The 17,032-nt window shown below is 40.1% G+C and overlaps 1 protein-coding gene across 3 annotated transcripts in view; it reads left to right on the forward strand.

Annotated features, from left to right (window-relative positions):
• Positions 1 to 17,032, forward strand: part of ttc7a (tetratricopeptide repeat domain 7A) — a 49,531-nt gene that overhangs the window by 775 nt on the left and 31,724 nt on the right. For 2 of the 3 annotated variants that reach the window (XM_051076654.1, XM_018694609.2), the window contains exons 2-10: positions 444 to 630; positions 3,714 to 3,877; positions 4,056 to 4,224; positions 7,819 to 7,949; positions 9,086 to 9,210; positions 10,374 to 10,452; positions 10,965 to 11,134; positions 13,686 to 13,749; positions 13,935 to 14,072. In XM_051076654.1, coding sequence (XP_050932611.1) covers positions 444 to 630; positions 3,714 to 3,877; positions 4,056 to 4,224; positions 7,819 to 7,949; positions 9,086 to 9,210; positions 10,374 to 10,452; positions 10,965 to 11,134; positions 13,686 to 13,749; positions 13,935 to 14,072 — 1,227 coding nt within the window. Of the gene's footprint in view, positions 1 to 443; positions 631 to 3,313; positions 3,423 to 3,713; positions 3,878 to 4,055; positions 4,225 to 7,818; positions 7,950 to 9,085; positions 9,211 to 10,373; positions 10,453 to 10,964; positions 11,135 to 13,685; positions 13,750 to 13,934; positions 14,073 to 17,032 lie in introns of those variants that run through there. The other variant, XM_051076655.1, reaches the window with a different exon arrangement.

Here is a 17,032-nt window from a genome sequence, read left to right on the forward strand (position 1 = left end):
GGAAGACACCCTTCCTCCAGATCAAACCCTCTCAAAGTGCCACGCTCACTTCAAGAGGAGACAGGAGTCACTAATGCACTGCCAAAGACAAATAATGCACAATAGTGTGCAGTGTAATAAATATTCATTGTAAAGTTCTGACAGAAGACAGTAAGGAAGCTTGTTTATGGTGAAAAAGATGTATTTACTCTGAATATAGCTGAAATTTCCTTGTTAAACTATGAAACTTAAGCCTGATATAGATAATATTACACACTGATAATTTGGTCCTGTGTTAACAGTAACATCCTATAACACCTATCCTCACTCTGCTTAAAAAGCAACATGTATTTACTTTTGCGCACTGGCTTCTGTTGCTCATGACCTCCTGTGCCTGTAGTAACCCACACTCCACCCTCCATCCCTCCGCACTCCAAAGATTACTCATTTATTTCTCCTGGTAGTCTGCAGTTACTCCCATCGTGTCCGGGGAGTACAGTCACCACCGGGACAGAGCAGCGATGGCATCCCGAGTCTCCTTCACCCAGATCCGGCTGGAAGCGGAGCTGGAGCGCTACCGGGCCGAGTGCCAGTGGGACAAGATGCCGGCGATCATCGACCAGATGCAGGCGGCGCGGATGCACGAGGACGGTGAGTAAAGAAGCGGTTTAATACCTGGAGGGGGTATAAGCTGACGCTTCCTGACTGCTCGCTGATGTGCACACTGGAAAAAATAACCATTTAAAAAAGTTTACAGGATCCCATTACAGGTTGATAACCTTGACTCGCTCATATTAAGTGGGGGGAAAATTCCACTTGTTTTTAGGGAAGCTCTTTCACTTGTTTCAGGAAGTTATTTGTTGAGTTAGTTTTAGAAAATTCTTGATACTAAACATGCTTTGAAATAAGTTGCATTGGGAACAATAATATGTGTATACACTCAGGCTCAGTAAGAATTCTAATTGTTTGTCAAGGATGGACATTTTTTACAGTGCAGGGATTGTTCTATTAACAAGCTGGACTTTGGACTTACAACAACATAGAGTGAGTTACTGTACTTAAAGGTTTCCTCAGCACATGTATTCCACAACCACAACAATAATAGTAATGATGTTAATAATAATGAGTTGAGTGCATCTGTCCCTGTGGGTCAGACCAGGGGTCACAGAGGGGTTACCAGATGTCCCCGTGAATAATTGTGCATTGTGTACACTAGAAGTTTACAGTACACACAATGAGAGGCTGTGCACATGATCAGAGATACTGTATGGGCGTCCACATTGTTAACACCCCTCATACAGGACAGACAGTCCCACCTGCTATTTCTCACACAAGACAAGATTTTCCAGTGAACTGTGAACTACTCACTGCCTACCTACGCCCTTGAAATCATTCCACACTGTACTTGTGCTCCTAGAAATGCAAACACACTTATGGTTCTGTGCTCCATAAAGCATTACTTCGGTAAGTCACTAATGCACCTGCCTCCACCTCTCACCTCGGTAAAGTAAATATGGGTTCAGGTGACTTGACTGCTTGTCTGCTGTTGTTGAGCCCATAACTGGCTGATAGTGCAGACCAGCAGTTTCTCCCTGCCTGCACACGCACTGATGTGTTAAATCAATGTAGTATTACTGTGCGCATGCATGCTTCACATTAGCTGATCTGATGACAGTGAGTGTGCATTGAAGACTCAGAGAGTTTATTAGAGATAGAGGAACTTCATGGGAGGTGAAGCAATAAGGAATTCAAGTAAGCAGTAAAAACCAGCCTGTAAAACTGTAAAAAAGCAGCCAGTTACTCTGCATAGGCAAATACACTAATGAGCTGTAGCTACTATTAAGGACACACTGGATCATGTTCTCAGTGTTTTTCTGGGAATTTTAGAGTTTCACAAATCTGGATGAATTATGCTCTAAAATTAAAACATTTCATAGGTTGGTATTTCATAGGCTGATTTCAGTATTTCTAGACTTAAATGCTGTGACGTTTTCCTCTAAACTAAAAATGTATGTTAACATTCAGTGTGTCATTGAGGCTGAACAAACATTTCATTCCTCATTAAACATTTGCAAAGTTTTTTGTTACGTTTTTGTTAAGCTACAGTGTTTACTTCCATGTTTTGTTTCTTCTTCTTCGTAAATTCGAACATTACCACCACCCATCAGCTCCACAGCTTTAACTCAGTGGGGTAGCTTTAAATCATTAAGTAAATAGGTATGATAATACATAAGTATGTAAAGGATTCAGTGTTTCCCCGCAAGAATCTTATTCAAGAAGTGTTAAGTTTTGGCTTTTTAAACTCTATATAGGGTACTTTTGTGGTATATGGTAAAAGCTGCCTGTGGATAGCACACAGTAACACAATGTGGCCATGGATGTGGGTTAGTCTTAAGATAATTTAAAATTGGAAATAACACTTTTGGCCATATGGGGACAGCAGAGTAATGTAAATGTAAACACATAACTGATATACAGCAGTTGATACAGTTAACATGTCAGCAAACAGTTGTTCATTTAGACAACCAACATTTAAGGAGCATTTGTTTTTAGCCCTCATTTGGAGTCATGGTTCTCTCCACCTGAATCCTAAGTCCAATGTGTTTGGTCTCCACCAGCTCCCGAGGAAAATATCTGGCCCTGTAGCTGCTAAGTTCTCTACTGTGTTAGCTATTTGCTAACCTTGGACTGGAAAAAGGGAAAATGGAAATCATTTTTTTTTCTTAAAAAAAAAAAAAATTCTAGTTACCTATGGGTTTGTCACCGTGAACAACACCTTTCACAGTCACATGATCCCTTGTTAATACAAAAATACTGATTACAGCCATTTTACACTACACCACAAGATCGCTTATCTTAAGACCTGCCTGTTCTCTGTGGAGTTCAAATGTGTAACTCCTACTGATTACTAACTGAGGATGATGAAGATAAAAGGAGATGAAATTAGAGCACAAAAAAAAAAAAAAACACCTGGAAAACAAAGTGAGTAAACTCGAGGGCATTTTCTTTTACTACCTTACCAATCTGTTTGCATTGAAACAAGAATATTTTCTCTCTGACTCTCTCTCTCTGTCCAATAATAGTCTTACCTCCTCATTACTTTATTGCGACACTGCTCTTACCAAAGTCTACGTTGCAACTTGTTTGAAATCATTAAATAGCTTTTCCTGCAGTTATGGGCTGAGACACGTCCTGCTGTTTATCCCTCACTTTCCCCTCACTGATAACTTCAGCCTTGGCTGTGCTGATAAAACCAACTGGCAAATATGTCAAGTATCAGAACATAAACACTGCTCACAGAGCTGGCGTCAGAACACACACATGCACACACACACACAGTGAATGAAAAAGCTAAACAGGAAGGCTTTAATCGAGCATGTGTGTACACAAAAACTGAGTTTTACTACTGCACATGAGTGAATATCAGGCACACTCAGAACAAGGTTAGTATGAGTAAACCTTGATATCTTGTGGAGATGTGGAATGTTTATCATGTGACTACAATGTTAACGCTATTTAAGGAAAGTACAAGGGAAATGGAAACTGTATCTTCTAAATAGGCCTCAGGACTCTGGCATATTTTAACTTCTCTCTCTGTGCCGGTGGGAAATGCTGTTTTTAATGGACTGTGTGAAGTTTGCTTTGGCTTCAGAAACAAATGACCTGTGACCCTGAGCTCAGACCGTCTCAAGCAAACTCAGTTCTCTTTTAACTTTTTGAAATCCCACCCCCAGACGATTACGGGACACTGCTGATGGCTGAGGCGTTGCTGGAGGAGTGCCTGCAGGAGAACATGGACCTGTTGCGGAGTTCCACACCTTTGATGGACAAGACCCAGCTCAAATTGTGCAGGGCGAAAGGCCACCTCAACACCATCCTGAGCCGAGGCCGTCTCACAGTCAGTCTAATCTGTTGTTTCAGGCTATCCTATTAAAACTCTGCCTTTATAAAGCTTATTTTATACATTTTAACCTAAGAAAGGCAGTACATTATGGCACAAAGCACAGGGAGCTTTATATACAAATCTAAGTCTTTGTGTTGCTTCAGTTATTGCCAACCCTTTATTCCTCCTCCAGCCCAGGTACTTGAATGAGGCTCTGCTGCTGATGGCCAAGGTGCATTATGTGCAGGGTCGCTACCGTGACGCCCAGGGAATGTGTGCCAGGGTGGGACTGGAGGAGCTGACACAGGATGACCAGCCTACCTACCATCTGCGACTGCTGGCTGAGGCGTTTGTCATTAAAGGTACAGGGCCTCTCTAAAACCTAAAGGGCAGTTCTGGATGAATATAACTTGGGTCTTATTTTCATACTTACAGTAGTAATAGGTCAGGTCTGGGAACACAGCAACATCACTAAAAAAGAAATCAGACGGTTCAAATTAAAGCAGCACAACAATGGGACACATTTTTATCAAACCTCAATGACCATCAAACTTATTTGGAGGAGACAATTAAGGTTAACAGTAGAATTGTTATTTTAATCATAACTGTATGTGCTATTGTTGTGCATGTAGAGTTTCCCTGTGTAATGTGGAGTTATTACAGATGTTACAATACAGTCACCTTCAGTTTTACTCTCTGTCTTTCTACGCTGGCTGATCATCTGATCACTCACTTCTTCCCCAGTCAGATTCAATGTAGCAATGCCAACATGGTCCTAGATCTCAACAGTTTCTTTGATAAGTACAAGGTTAAGAAAGAGTCTTGCACATCCAGCATTTCCTTTTCAGGTGCATCAGACAGAAGTTCAAACTTTACAAACCAATATTCCTGCACATTGTCTTGAATGTATTAAATGCAAGCAGTGTATATTGAGCACAATGTTAACACACCTGAAAACTATAAAAACATGGCTCAAGAATTATTTACACTCACTCAATTATTATATGATTATGATGAACAAATGAGCATTTGACATTTATAGCATTCAAGCTTTTCCAACACAAAAAGCAGAAACATTTAAAATGAAGTGAAAACAGAATCATATATAGGTAAAAAACATCCAAGCAGTTGTGTCCGGCCACACATGATTTGGGTGTTTCCAGAAGTCGAAGACATTTCAACTAAGTGAGAGCGGTTTCCTTCTCTATGAAATTCAGTCTTATATACCCTTTTTGAGAACTTTTATATGGCTAGGTGGTGGAAAGCTAGTGGAAAACAATACTTCCAATTTGGTCATCTTAATAAAAGTAACAGACCAACAAACACACACACCAATGGTAGAGAAGAAAAGGGGGGGTGGGATTAGCACTAGCAATGATGGGAAGCAGCAGGGTTATTGAAAATTGAAAAATTATTGAAAAAAGATATCAAATTTGTGCTGGTGATGTAATCCACAGGCCTGCCAGTGGTTTTACACTGTTACCTGGATTAACAGTTAATAATCAGCTCACAAATATGGTTGTAAAGGATGCAGCTAGCAAATGTTCATCAAGGAAGGGAATAAATTCATCACTTTTGTTAGACCTTATGGTTACTGCCAAAGAATTTTGGTGAGAAACAGTGAATATAAACAAGTGTTCAGAGAAACTTGTGCAGAGGTCTTAGACCATGCAACTATAGTGCGTAACAAAGCTATTTCCATCTTTAGTGTAAAAATGATCATGGCTTCCATGAACCTACTGTATGTGAGCTAAAGCCATATGTTCGCTGTCAGTGGGACTTCAGACTCTGTAGTGCTGCACAGTTTACATTTGCAGCAGCTCTCCTACCTGTTAGCCTGAGCCTTATGTAAGCAGGAGCAGCACTGAAGACTGGCACCTTTCCTTGAAAAACACCACAGGCAGGACTGAACAGTTCCCTGCATACATTTCCTCAATGATCCCATTCCTAATCCCTTTGCAAGGAGCTATTAAAGCCCTAAAATCACAATGACCTTGTATGGAGTTTGGATGTGGATATAGAGGGAGGTGAGGGAGGGGCGGGCGAGCAGATGAAATTTGGTCTGTGGAAATTAATGTAAGATGGCTGGAAATCATCAGCTTGATTGGACAGACAGTGGTGTCCGTAACTTCCTCGAGTATTTGTTTGAGTTTTAACCTCAGTTTGTGGATGACACTGATGATGTGAAAATCTGGAAAAGCTGGCCCCATCGTTGTGCACAACAAAGACGACCTTTGTGTTTTCTCTCTAGCTTCCTCTCCTGAAGACACCTTTGGGAGTAATAATGTCTCAGATTGGATAGATTCAGAGTGAAGTAATGACTTAAAGCTCTCTTGGGAACAGATTTACTGCAACTGCTGTGTATTCTGACAGATTTCTATACAGATGCTGTTTTAAAAACCTGATGATGGTGAGTCATATGCCAAGGAAGTGTTCACTGTTACTCACAGTCACACAAGCTGTCTGAAGAAATCAAAAATACAGTCTCGTTATAAAATGTGTTTTTTCCAGTCAGATACCATCTTGAGTATCTCCGTCAACATTATGAAAGTCAAAGGTCACATAACATTACACAGTCCATAGTCCTCTTAGCACTGGAGAGCCTTGTCACACTCATCATCATCATCATGTCATTTCACTCCCTGTTTCCTGGCAATCGGACATGACCTCATGCTCATGAAACTGAGGAGAATGTTATTACAGTAACAGTCAGATTTTGATTTCCTCTGATTGTTTTGGAACCCAGTAGATGATATTTACAGTGGATTGTTATGATGACTCTCAGAGGCTACATGAGACAACAGATCAGATCACGTGGGGGTTGCTTAGCTCCTTCCCATGCCTTTTTGTGTATATGTTTTGTGTATTGTTGTGGGAATGAAGTCAGATGTGAATATTTGGATGATGATATCTTGTCTCTTGGCAGCTGTCTGCTTATTTGATTAGGCCTGGCGTCTGGCCTGAGGCTGCTGTCTATCACAGGCCAACGGCGGTCTAGTAATGTTCCTGCTCCATCCATTTATTTGCACCAATAAGTCCACTAAGAGACATCAGAGCTGGCATCTGGACCACCAGTGCCCCACTCATTTCTTCCTCTGTAGAAGACTGAAATGAGCATCTGTCTGCCCAGCACAATACTAGAAAACCTGCATAGTAACATCTGTTAAAGGGCAATCAGTGCTCTAAAGGTAATACTTTTATTTGTATTGGAAAAGACAAAAGCCATGCTAGCTCTGTGAACAATAACAATGCTCATGTGCATGTTTAACAGGTTTAGGTTTACCATCTTCATTTAGCTTCTCCCACTTGATGCTAACATCTGCTGTGGTCAGAACATCATGGAAAGCCATCCATTAGTTGTTGGGACATTTCAATCTGGACCAAAAAGTGGTGGACCATCAGTCCCAGAGTTACATGTGAATGAATTTGAGGAGAACTATTTTTAGAAGAATCATAAATCCAGAAGACTGTCTGGGGACAGATTAAAAAGGAATGGTGCCAAAGCCTGAGTTATTCCCACCTTTAGTCCATGGTACGAGGGAAGCCCTGCAATGCTGGGAAATCTGCTTCCCATAATGCTTCACACAGTGCAACCCATTTTTAATTTCACTTCTTTCAAGCCCAAGCTGAGGCAAAATAATCCTGATGATGTCATCAGGGTTATTTTCTCAGAGCCACGGAGGACATACTTTATGCTCTTACTCCTTATGATGAGTAAACCTACCTTTATGTCGTAATGTCGTAATTTTCCTTTACGACATTTGTTTGATTTGTTCGCTCCAGCTGGAGTTTGTTCTCTTCTAACACACAACTCATACTCAATGAAAGGCTTTAAATAGTACATTTTATTGTATATTTTGCTTTCTGTAATAGACCGCACATTCACTGGGCTTTTGCTGGTCGATGATACCAGGTGGTGGTAAAATTCATGATCAGGGTGTTTCCTTGTGTTTCAGGTCTATCTCTGGACCACCAGACTGTTTCTGCAGTGTCTCGGGTTCGTCTGTCGGAGAGGGAGGAGGAGAGTCTGTCCTGTTACCTCAGGGCCTGTGATGCTGCTCTGTCCTACCTGCAGGAGCTCGATAAGGTAGATTTTTGATTCATGTGGAGTTTATATGATATGTGAGTGTGTTTTTATGACTGTGTGTGTTTCTGTAGTCTCACTGACATTGAAAATAGAAATGTATGTGTGTGTGTGTCTGCATGAATTAAGTACAGCTTGTTGTCAGTGGAGATAGTCTGTGTTCATCAGTTACACTCGTTTCCAGCACTATTTATTTATAAGCAGACTTTTGAAGAAATACTCACTCTTTATATCTGTTTGCTGCAGGGTTGTTTTTACATCTTTTCATTTCAAATATCAGCAAAATATGGATTTACCCAAATCTTTTCATACAACTGTAAATGCTTGAAAGTTTCTATTTTAGGCTACTTCATATTCTACTTCATTTATTCCACAGCTATAGCTGCTGTTTTTTCCTCAGATTAAGATTTTACATATAAAACATGTAATCAGTGAATGTGATATGATGCATTGTTATAGACTAAACTGCACAACAGGTTATAGAGTATTTCTAATTAGCTGCATCTTAACCACCTTCAACACTGAAGTACTGCTTACATGTTAATGCACAATAATAATGATCCAGTAATAAAACAACTGGGATCATAAATATTTTTACTTTTAACTTTTTACACATTGTTGCCAAAGATTCTGTACTTTTACTTGAGTAAGTTTTTGAATGTAGGACTTTAACTCGTAATGAGGTATATTTGCAGTGTGGTATTACTACTTTTAAGTAAAAGAACTAAGATCTAGTACTATCTGTATTACTTTGGACAACTTGGAGACAAATGCTCTGCTACTACATGAACATGATGGAAAAAATAAAAACCAAAGCATTTAAAGGTGCTTTAAGTTTTTGCTATTGCTATGCAGCCAATGTTAGCATGAACAGGTGTTTACTCACCAGTCTAGAGGAAACATTTTGAGTTCAGGGATGAAGAAGTAGCGCTGCCTAGAAATGCTGAACTTGCTATTTGCAATTATTCTAGACTTCTTTGTTTTCTACACAGAGATATTACTGCTAACACTGGTTATGTTAGCATTCATATTTACATATAGCACCTGTAAGGCTCACTGTCATTCATTTACCTCTGGATTTCACATTAATGTGCACCTACATTTAGTGAATATGAACTTTGTTGTTTATGTATTTACAGGTAGTAACTACACCCCACAGCAAAACAGCCAAAGCCAGTCTGCTTCCTCCACCTGTGGACATTGACCTGGGCTACTTCCTACAGGCTGCATTACAGAGTGCTTACATATGTCTGCTGCAGAGGGGGTGAGTCTACAAACTGTATATACACAACAAACAACACAAACCCAGTGTCTGCCCTCTTTTGTTCTTTGTTGCTGTGTAATCCATTTCCCTATTCTGTTAAAACTGCGTATTAAAATAACTTTGACTTGACCTTCAAGATTCAAAAGATGACAGGCAGGAAAAAAAAAAAAAAAAAAAACTCACCTACATATTTCCTTCAGTGTGACACATACGCAATAATTAAATACCAACCTCCTCTTCAAGAGTAGCAGCCAACTGATGGTGAAAAGTTTATCAAATAAAACTGCTTCTTAATCAGGATAATTTTTAAGAAGAACAATAGAGGCAGAATGAATCTCTTTAAACTGATATTTGTTATATAATTGGTTGTTGGCCTTATGCAATCACAGACTGGAAGTTTATCCACCTGTATGTGACGTCACTGGTTATGCAGTATGTGTAGTGGCTGCAGGCTTTGCTGATTCATCCTTATCTGTGATGGAGAAGGAACCTTGGGCTTTGTCCTCTTGTCTTATTTTAGAAAATGAGGGGGAGAAGAAGTCAAGCTGAAGCTTTCGGGCTACACATGACTCCAATGCAGCAGAGATGCATTTTAATGTGACCAGTAGGTGTCAGTGTTGCTCTTTGAGTCAGAGAAATTTGAATAGCTGTTGGACTGCCATGCAGACTCAGCTCTCAGTTTATTAAGTACTAGCTAAATCTAATGCAGTCTAATTTTGTTTAGTTTTTGTTGAAACATCTATAGAAAGGTGTTGATTCAAATGTATGATCTTTTTGGAAGCGGTAATTTGGGCTGCTGTTGAATTGTGTTACACAGAGTTTTTTTTCTAGTATTTCTACCATCACTGGTGGACAAAATATTAGAGACAGAAGTTAGTGAGAATATTGCTCCAGTCATTAGAGAACTTTACAGAACTCTGCTGTTAATATGGCAAGCTGTGACCCTGCATATATGAAGCTGTTTGCAATCAGAATATCACTATTTATAGTGTCGTCTGCTCTTCTGTCCACAAGACCACATATCTGTCTGCTTCTTCTGCTGTGTATTTATTTTTTGTATTTATTACAACTTCACAACCTAAACATCACACTAAGGTACGCCTACCGTATGTGTGTGTGTGTTTGTGTGTGTGTGTGTGTGTGTGTGTGTGTGTGTGTGTTAGTCATCTTGCGCAGGGTGCACACCAACTGCGTAGGGTGCTCAGGGTGGTGGAGTCACGAGGGTCTCAGAGCTTCAAGAAGGTGAGACACACACACATACACACACACTCACACACACAAAAAAAACATGGTTTGCATTGCTACAGTTTTTTCTTTCTGGAATGATGCAAACATGCAAAACCAACATTATTCGAGTGGATTTCAGTAGCTATTTGCTAACATGCAAGTTATTTAGCAGGCAATTTAATGATGCTTTTTGAAACAAATTTGCACAAAAATGATAAAAACATGTAACAAAATTATTTGAACACTAACGAGTAATTTCCCCATTTGCATCTGAGTGGAGATGATGGACTGATGGGAAGATGTGTATGGCTAAAGCTCTCTCATCCAGTCTCAGTTAACATTTGTGCAATCTGATTAGTAAAAACAACAATAAACAAAATGATTATTTATCATGTTTCTGTCTGTATTATAATAATTGAATACATACTGTAAGATAATAAACATGCTGATCTAGCCAGGACTTAAAATTATTATACTATATTCATCATTATTATATCATTAATTATTGCATTGTGCTTGCATCCTAGTCTGCAGCGAGGAAGCTAGCAGAGGTGCTGCTGAGCTCAGTGAGTGAAGACAGCTACTGGCCCCCGCTGGGCCCCCCACCTTCAGCCTGGCTTCACAGAGAGGGAGCTGCCGCCTCCAAAGACGCCATGTATCCCACTGTTAAACCACCACAACGTTACAGCACTGACTGGTCTGTCATTTCTGTTTCACTCTTTTGCTTTTTAGAGCTGTCTTATGTTTCACCCCATATCTACAGTCAGTGTACTAGGTGAAATTATTTAACCCAACCTTAACATTCAAGTTAATACCACCTGTGATTGTGTTTTGTTATGCTACTGTATCAGCTAACTATTATGTGCAAAGCAATTGTCTCTGCACGTTTCAATTTCCTTTGTCAAAGTTTTACTTTGAGCCCTTTCATGTGTATCACTTTTCTCCAAGTTACCATCCTATCAACAACTGTAGGTCTTGGAACTTGGTGCCAGTTTTCTTTGTTCAAGCGGTTCTTGGATTATTTTGTACTAAATGAGTCATCAGCAGGGTGGTGTGAATCTGAGCCATGTCTCTACAAAGTAAAAGAACACCCTTTTTTTTATGGAAACCAAATTGGTATTATGTAACACCACAACCAGCAGGGTGCTCCTATAGACTAACAGTTTAGATCAGGCATCGAGGGCATCCAAGGTGAGGACTGTCACAGCACACCCAGACTATTTCACACTCATTCCTTCTCTTATCAGTGTGATCTGACACTAAACTTTTAGATATGAAGAGATTTTTGGCACCACTCAAAATACAGCCCAGCAGTGAATTAGTAATGGAATCTGACTGTTCAATCATTGTTCAACAAACCCATGGTAATCTAGCCTACTAATTAATTTAGTTTGGTCCTGTTTCAGTTGTAACAGCAATTTCCTCATTCAAATAAAACAGATATAGCAGGGAAAGAGAAAAATACATTTGGACCACACTTTGGCTTGGATTTCACATGAGGCAAAACTACCATGTTGACAAAAGGATACTGTGCACAGTACTAAGATGACACAGTGGTGTAATAAAACATAAGAGACAAAGAAGGGCTGGTGCTTGGCTGCAGTTTAAGGTTAAGATGAGATCCCTGTCTAGTCTGAAACAAAGTCACAGGGTTTCTTAAGCCCCATTGCTGTGTCCTCAGAGTCTATGGTTTACCTGTGTCCTGTAGAAATCACCAAAACGCCACTAGAGGTCATCATATCTGGAGTTTAACTGAAACCTCCTGAATGGTTTGACTATATCCAGGGTGATATGTTTAAGGGCAGATGTCTACAACTCAGGTCATTCATTTTTCACACCAGAAAGAAATGGAAGTTACTGATTATCTGACCAACTGAAGAAGTCCAGTTATAGCAACCAGGTATGCAAGTTCAGTACCTTCCGATACTGTAGGAGGTTTTCAGATTGTCAATAATGTAAACTCAGGCACCTGAGGCTATATGTATATATAATACATTTATATTTATGCATATTTTACAGTTTATGAAACCGCAGTAGATTGGAAGCCTGTAGTTATTGCAGGGGCAAATAGTTCCATGATATAATGTATACTGATATTAAAAATTTAGACTAATAGAAGTATATTCTGTGATAAAATCATAACCACAACATAAATGATAGAGTGTTCTGAAAGTATTTTTGTATTCTTTCCTCAATAGTAATAGTTGAATAGGAAAAACAGAAATCTGAAATCTAAAAGCAACTCCCTTTATCACCCTTATTCAGAGAGGTGCAGCATTATTATGTGGTGTCTCTCTGAATCACCTGTGTGAGGCAGAGATTATGAAGTAACGTCATCTTACATCAGGTTTAACTTAATGCCTGTTAAACCCCTCAAAGTTCCAGTTTCTCCATACACACTGGAACCTGGAAACAGTGACATATACAATGATATAACATAGCATAGCACAGCATAAAATAGCATAGCATAAACATAGTATAGCAGAATACAATATGACAAAATATAACATAGTATAGTATAGGATAACGTAGCATGACATGACATAAGGTGGCATAAACTGACAACATTAACAGGGCATAGTCCTGACGAGACAACCTGGTTATCTGCATCATCACACACTACTGTATCGCCATTTTGTTGCCTCGTTTCAGCTTTTCCCACTTTGCAGGGATCCTGCGCTCGTTGTTCAGGCCCTGCGAGCCATACTTAGTCACCGCCACATGACTAATCCTGCCCACACTATCAGAAGTGAAGATCTAAATCCATGTCTGAGATTAGAAGGAGAGGTTGAACAGGAGAATTTACCCAGAGGAATAGCTGTACTTCAGTATTGTTGATGGCTCTTGTCATCAGTTACCTCTGGTGAAAATGCCATGATGGTGTCTGGTAAATGTGTCCTTGAACAGGACACAGGAGCTGACCAGAGGGATGAGAGCCACAGAGAGTGATGAATGAGAGGGGTGGGAGAGGCAAACATGGCAGAAATTAAGGAGCCTGTGTGTGTGTGTGTGTGTTTGTGTGTGTGTGTGTGTGACATTTGAGATAGAGCTGTGTAGTGATACACCCAGGGTGGTCCGTGTTGTGTTACAGCATTACAGGTGAGACAGAAACTGGACACCCATGGCAATCTGGCAAACTACCTGTGGACAAGCAGCATATGTGTGTGTGTGTGTGTGTGTGTGTGTGTGTGTGTGAGGGATAGACTTCCTGTTCTTGCTACTATTTTCTGTTTCCTGTGTCCTTGCAGTTGCTTTTGTCCTCAGGACGTGGTGGAAGAAGCAGTGTTGCTGCTGCTCATCACAGAGTCCATGGTGAGATACACACATACTCACACACACCATTTACTGCCTTTTTGCTTCCTAATGTTTCAACACATTACTTAGAGAACCCTGCAGCTGAGACCACCTGTTCATCTGCCTTTTCCCTCTTTAGTCTTCCTCTTTTTCCTCCTTCCTTCCTCCTCTTCTTTAACTCAGCCTCTCTCTCGTTCATCCAGGCCAGTGGCGAAGCGGTGATCAGTCGTCTGCCCGACCAGGCCGATGCCCGCCAGGCCAGCCTGCAGGATGCCGCCTCTGTCTACGACCTGCTCACCATCGGCATGGCCAGGAGGGGGCAGTACGCCATGCTGTCTGAGGTGTGCTCACAGACACAAACACACACACTTACACACACTCTATGCTGGAGGTCTGAGGGGAGGAGAGCAACAGAGTGAGAGATGAGATGTGTTAGTAAGAGCTTTGCCTTTGCCAAACTTTTTAATGAAGGTCCTTATCACTGTGAGCGAGGGGATTATGAGTCTTTTCTCTCACTGTCTCTCAGTCTTTTCTCATCTCTCAACACCCCCCCTCACTGTCTGTCTTTTTCTAATTGTTCCTCCCTTTTTTCTTTCCCTATGTTGCTCCATATTCCTCTTCCATGCTCTCAGTCTTCTTACAACCTTTGTTACCCCCCAATGTGTTACCCCACCCAGATGTGGGAAGCTGGGGAGGCAGAGGTTGGAGGGGTCGTCTCAAATTAGGTTTGTCCACCTGTCTGACTGATTCATAGATAGCATCAGTCATGGAGGACCACACACACACTCACACACTGAGGTAGTTTCACCTACACCAGTGGCTCACTTAAGACCAGTGTGGACCATTCATTAAAAATAAGGTGTCAGCCAGTCAGTCACAGTTCCAATTACATACATACTGTAGCAGTAACGAATTAACTGGTGTGTCTGCTGCAAACTCAGACTAATATTATATTTCAGTTAGAGGATACAGAATTATGAATTAGTATTATTATAATGCTGGATTTCTTAAATGCTTTGCCATCATTTAAAGAATAACATTCAAGGAATATGTTGAAGGTTAGAATGGCAAAAAGTCAATTTTAATTAACTTGGAATATCTTCAGAATAAACCAACTACTGACAGTGGTGAAACAAGTTTTCAAATGTTGTAATTCAGGCAAAGTATTCATACCAAAACTGAAACATATTCCATCATGAGTGGAGCTCTGCAATCAAAATATTATGTGAGTAGAAGTGCATAAATATTATGAGCAAAATGTATCAAAAGTAAAAGTATTAATTATGCACAATGGCCATTTTCAGACTGTTGAATTATTAAATCTACTATATTGTTGGATTATTATTACTGGTGCACTTTATATTTGTAGATAAATGAAGTCAAGATAGTTTAATTACTTTAAACAGTGACTAGTTGTTTAATCAATCGAAATGTGTCATATTTTATAATATGTACTATATTTGTAGAGAATTGTAAAATCTTACCCCAGACCCTCAAAGGATAAGCGGATGGATGGATGGATGTAAAATCTTAATGGATATCTCTGGCATTGGACCAGGATCTTATTTTCCATGTTTGTGGGTGTAAGTGAGTGACTGGGACAAAAATCTTTGGAATCAGTACAGTATTGAGCAAGACCAGCGCACTGGGCAGTTGTCCACCTTAAAGTACATCCAGGCACTGACAGGCTCAGACTGCTTTTAGAAGTGTCTGGCAACATTATGGAAGGGATTCCTACAGAGACAGACCTTTTTATTAAAGAGTAAGATCCTTTTTTTTTTTTTTTTAAACCAGAGACATCACTATACATCTCTACCAGACTCCGCTGACAAGAACTTTTTTTTTTTTTAAAGATTTTTTTATTAGGCCATAGTTATTCTTTAATCTGCAAAATAGTTATCACTTTAGAGTTAATGTGTAAGATGTAGTGGATTAAAAATATAAAAGAATGTAGAATTTAAATACTCATTAAACCTGCATTAATACATTTTTTTGGCCGTGGCTGTGGCTCAGGAAGTAGAGTGGGTCACCCACTAATCGGAAGGTCAGCGCTTCTCTAGTCCTGTGCCGAAGTATCCTTGGGCAAGATACTGAACCCCACGTTGCCTCTGATGTGTCATCGGTGTGTGAATGGGTGTGGATGTTAGAGCGCTTCGTATGCAGAACAAGCGCTGTATGAATGTGTGTGTGAATGGGTGAATGTGACGCGTAGTGTAAAGCGCTTTGAGTGGTCGATACGAGTAGAAAAGCACTATATGAGTACAAGTCCATTTACCATTCACTTGGGAGCAGTGTAACAAACTGTAAACACAACACTGCTACATTACCACCTTTTAAAATTGATATGGTGAACATGTTGACAGACAGTTACCTGTTTACACAACCAGCAGATAGAGAGCAACATGAGCATTAATTTGGATCAGTGTTTGTGTTCACCTGGTAAATATAAGCTCTGTTTTGGTCTCCACTACATCCTGAGGGAAATATCTGGCTCTTTAGCTGCTAAATGTTCCGATGTGTTCACCAGCCAGTCTCTAATCTGTTGTCTGCTGAAAACAGGCGAGCACTTCTCCTGGAAACAAAGATGATGGGAGCAGTGAGGCTGAAACAAAACAGTGAAGTTGTAAATTGATCCTAAACATAAAACACTGAGCTGAAAGACTCTAAAATGCAAATGGGAGCTGAGGAGAACTGTAGTTTGATGATCATTTTCTGGCTTTGTCATAACACACAATGCACAGTGCATAGTGCACGTAGTCATTAGACCAATTGAGAATATAAAAAAACTGATTAGTGCAGCTTTAAGTACAGTTGTTGAGTCAGTGTAGCTCAGGCTGTTGGCAGTTTTCTGTTCCACATCCCAGTTTGACTGAACCCTAATTCAGGCTCTACTTGTTAACCCTCAAAACAGGGGTTAAATTGGGATTTGTAGTGGACTGGGGCCTGAATTAGCAGGGTTAACAAGGGTCAGCATTGTTATGTAGCAGCAAAGATAGTCGCAGCTTCATATGGCTTCATAAAAGCCTAGCAAGTATTACTGAAGCATTACAATTCACACATAACTTAGCTCATTTAAGAAATATCCACAGTCTATTCAGTCCACAGTTAATCAGATCACTCATAGTGTATGTTGGGCTCTGTACAGCAGGACATCTTTGTCTGTGTGTTAAGTGGTCAGCAGCCTTTCTATTAAGTGCACATTATTTAATCAGAATATAGAGCAAACCTTTCTCCTGGTTTTACTTGCCTTCTGTCTGAATGACAGCATCTAACTGAGCGGCGCTCCATGCCATCCTCTGCT

Source organism: Lates calcarifer, linkage group LG16_LG22 (assembly GCF_001640805.2).
Source record: "Lates calcarifer isolate ASB-BC8 linkage group LG16_LG22, TLL_Latcal_v3, whole genome shotgun sequence".
Classification (NCBI taxonomy): Eukaryota; Metazoa; Chordata; class Actinopteri; family Centropomidae; genus Lates; species Lates calcarifer.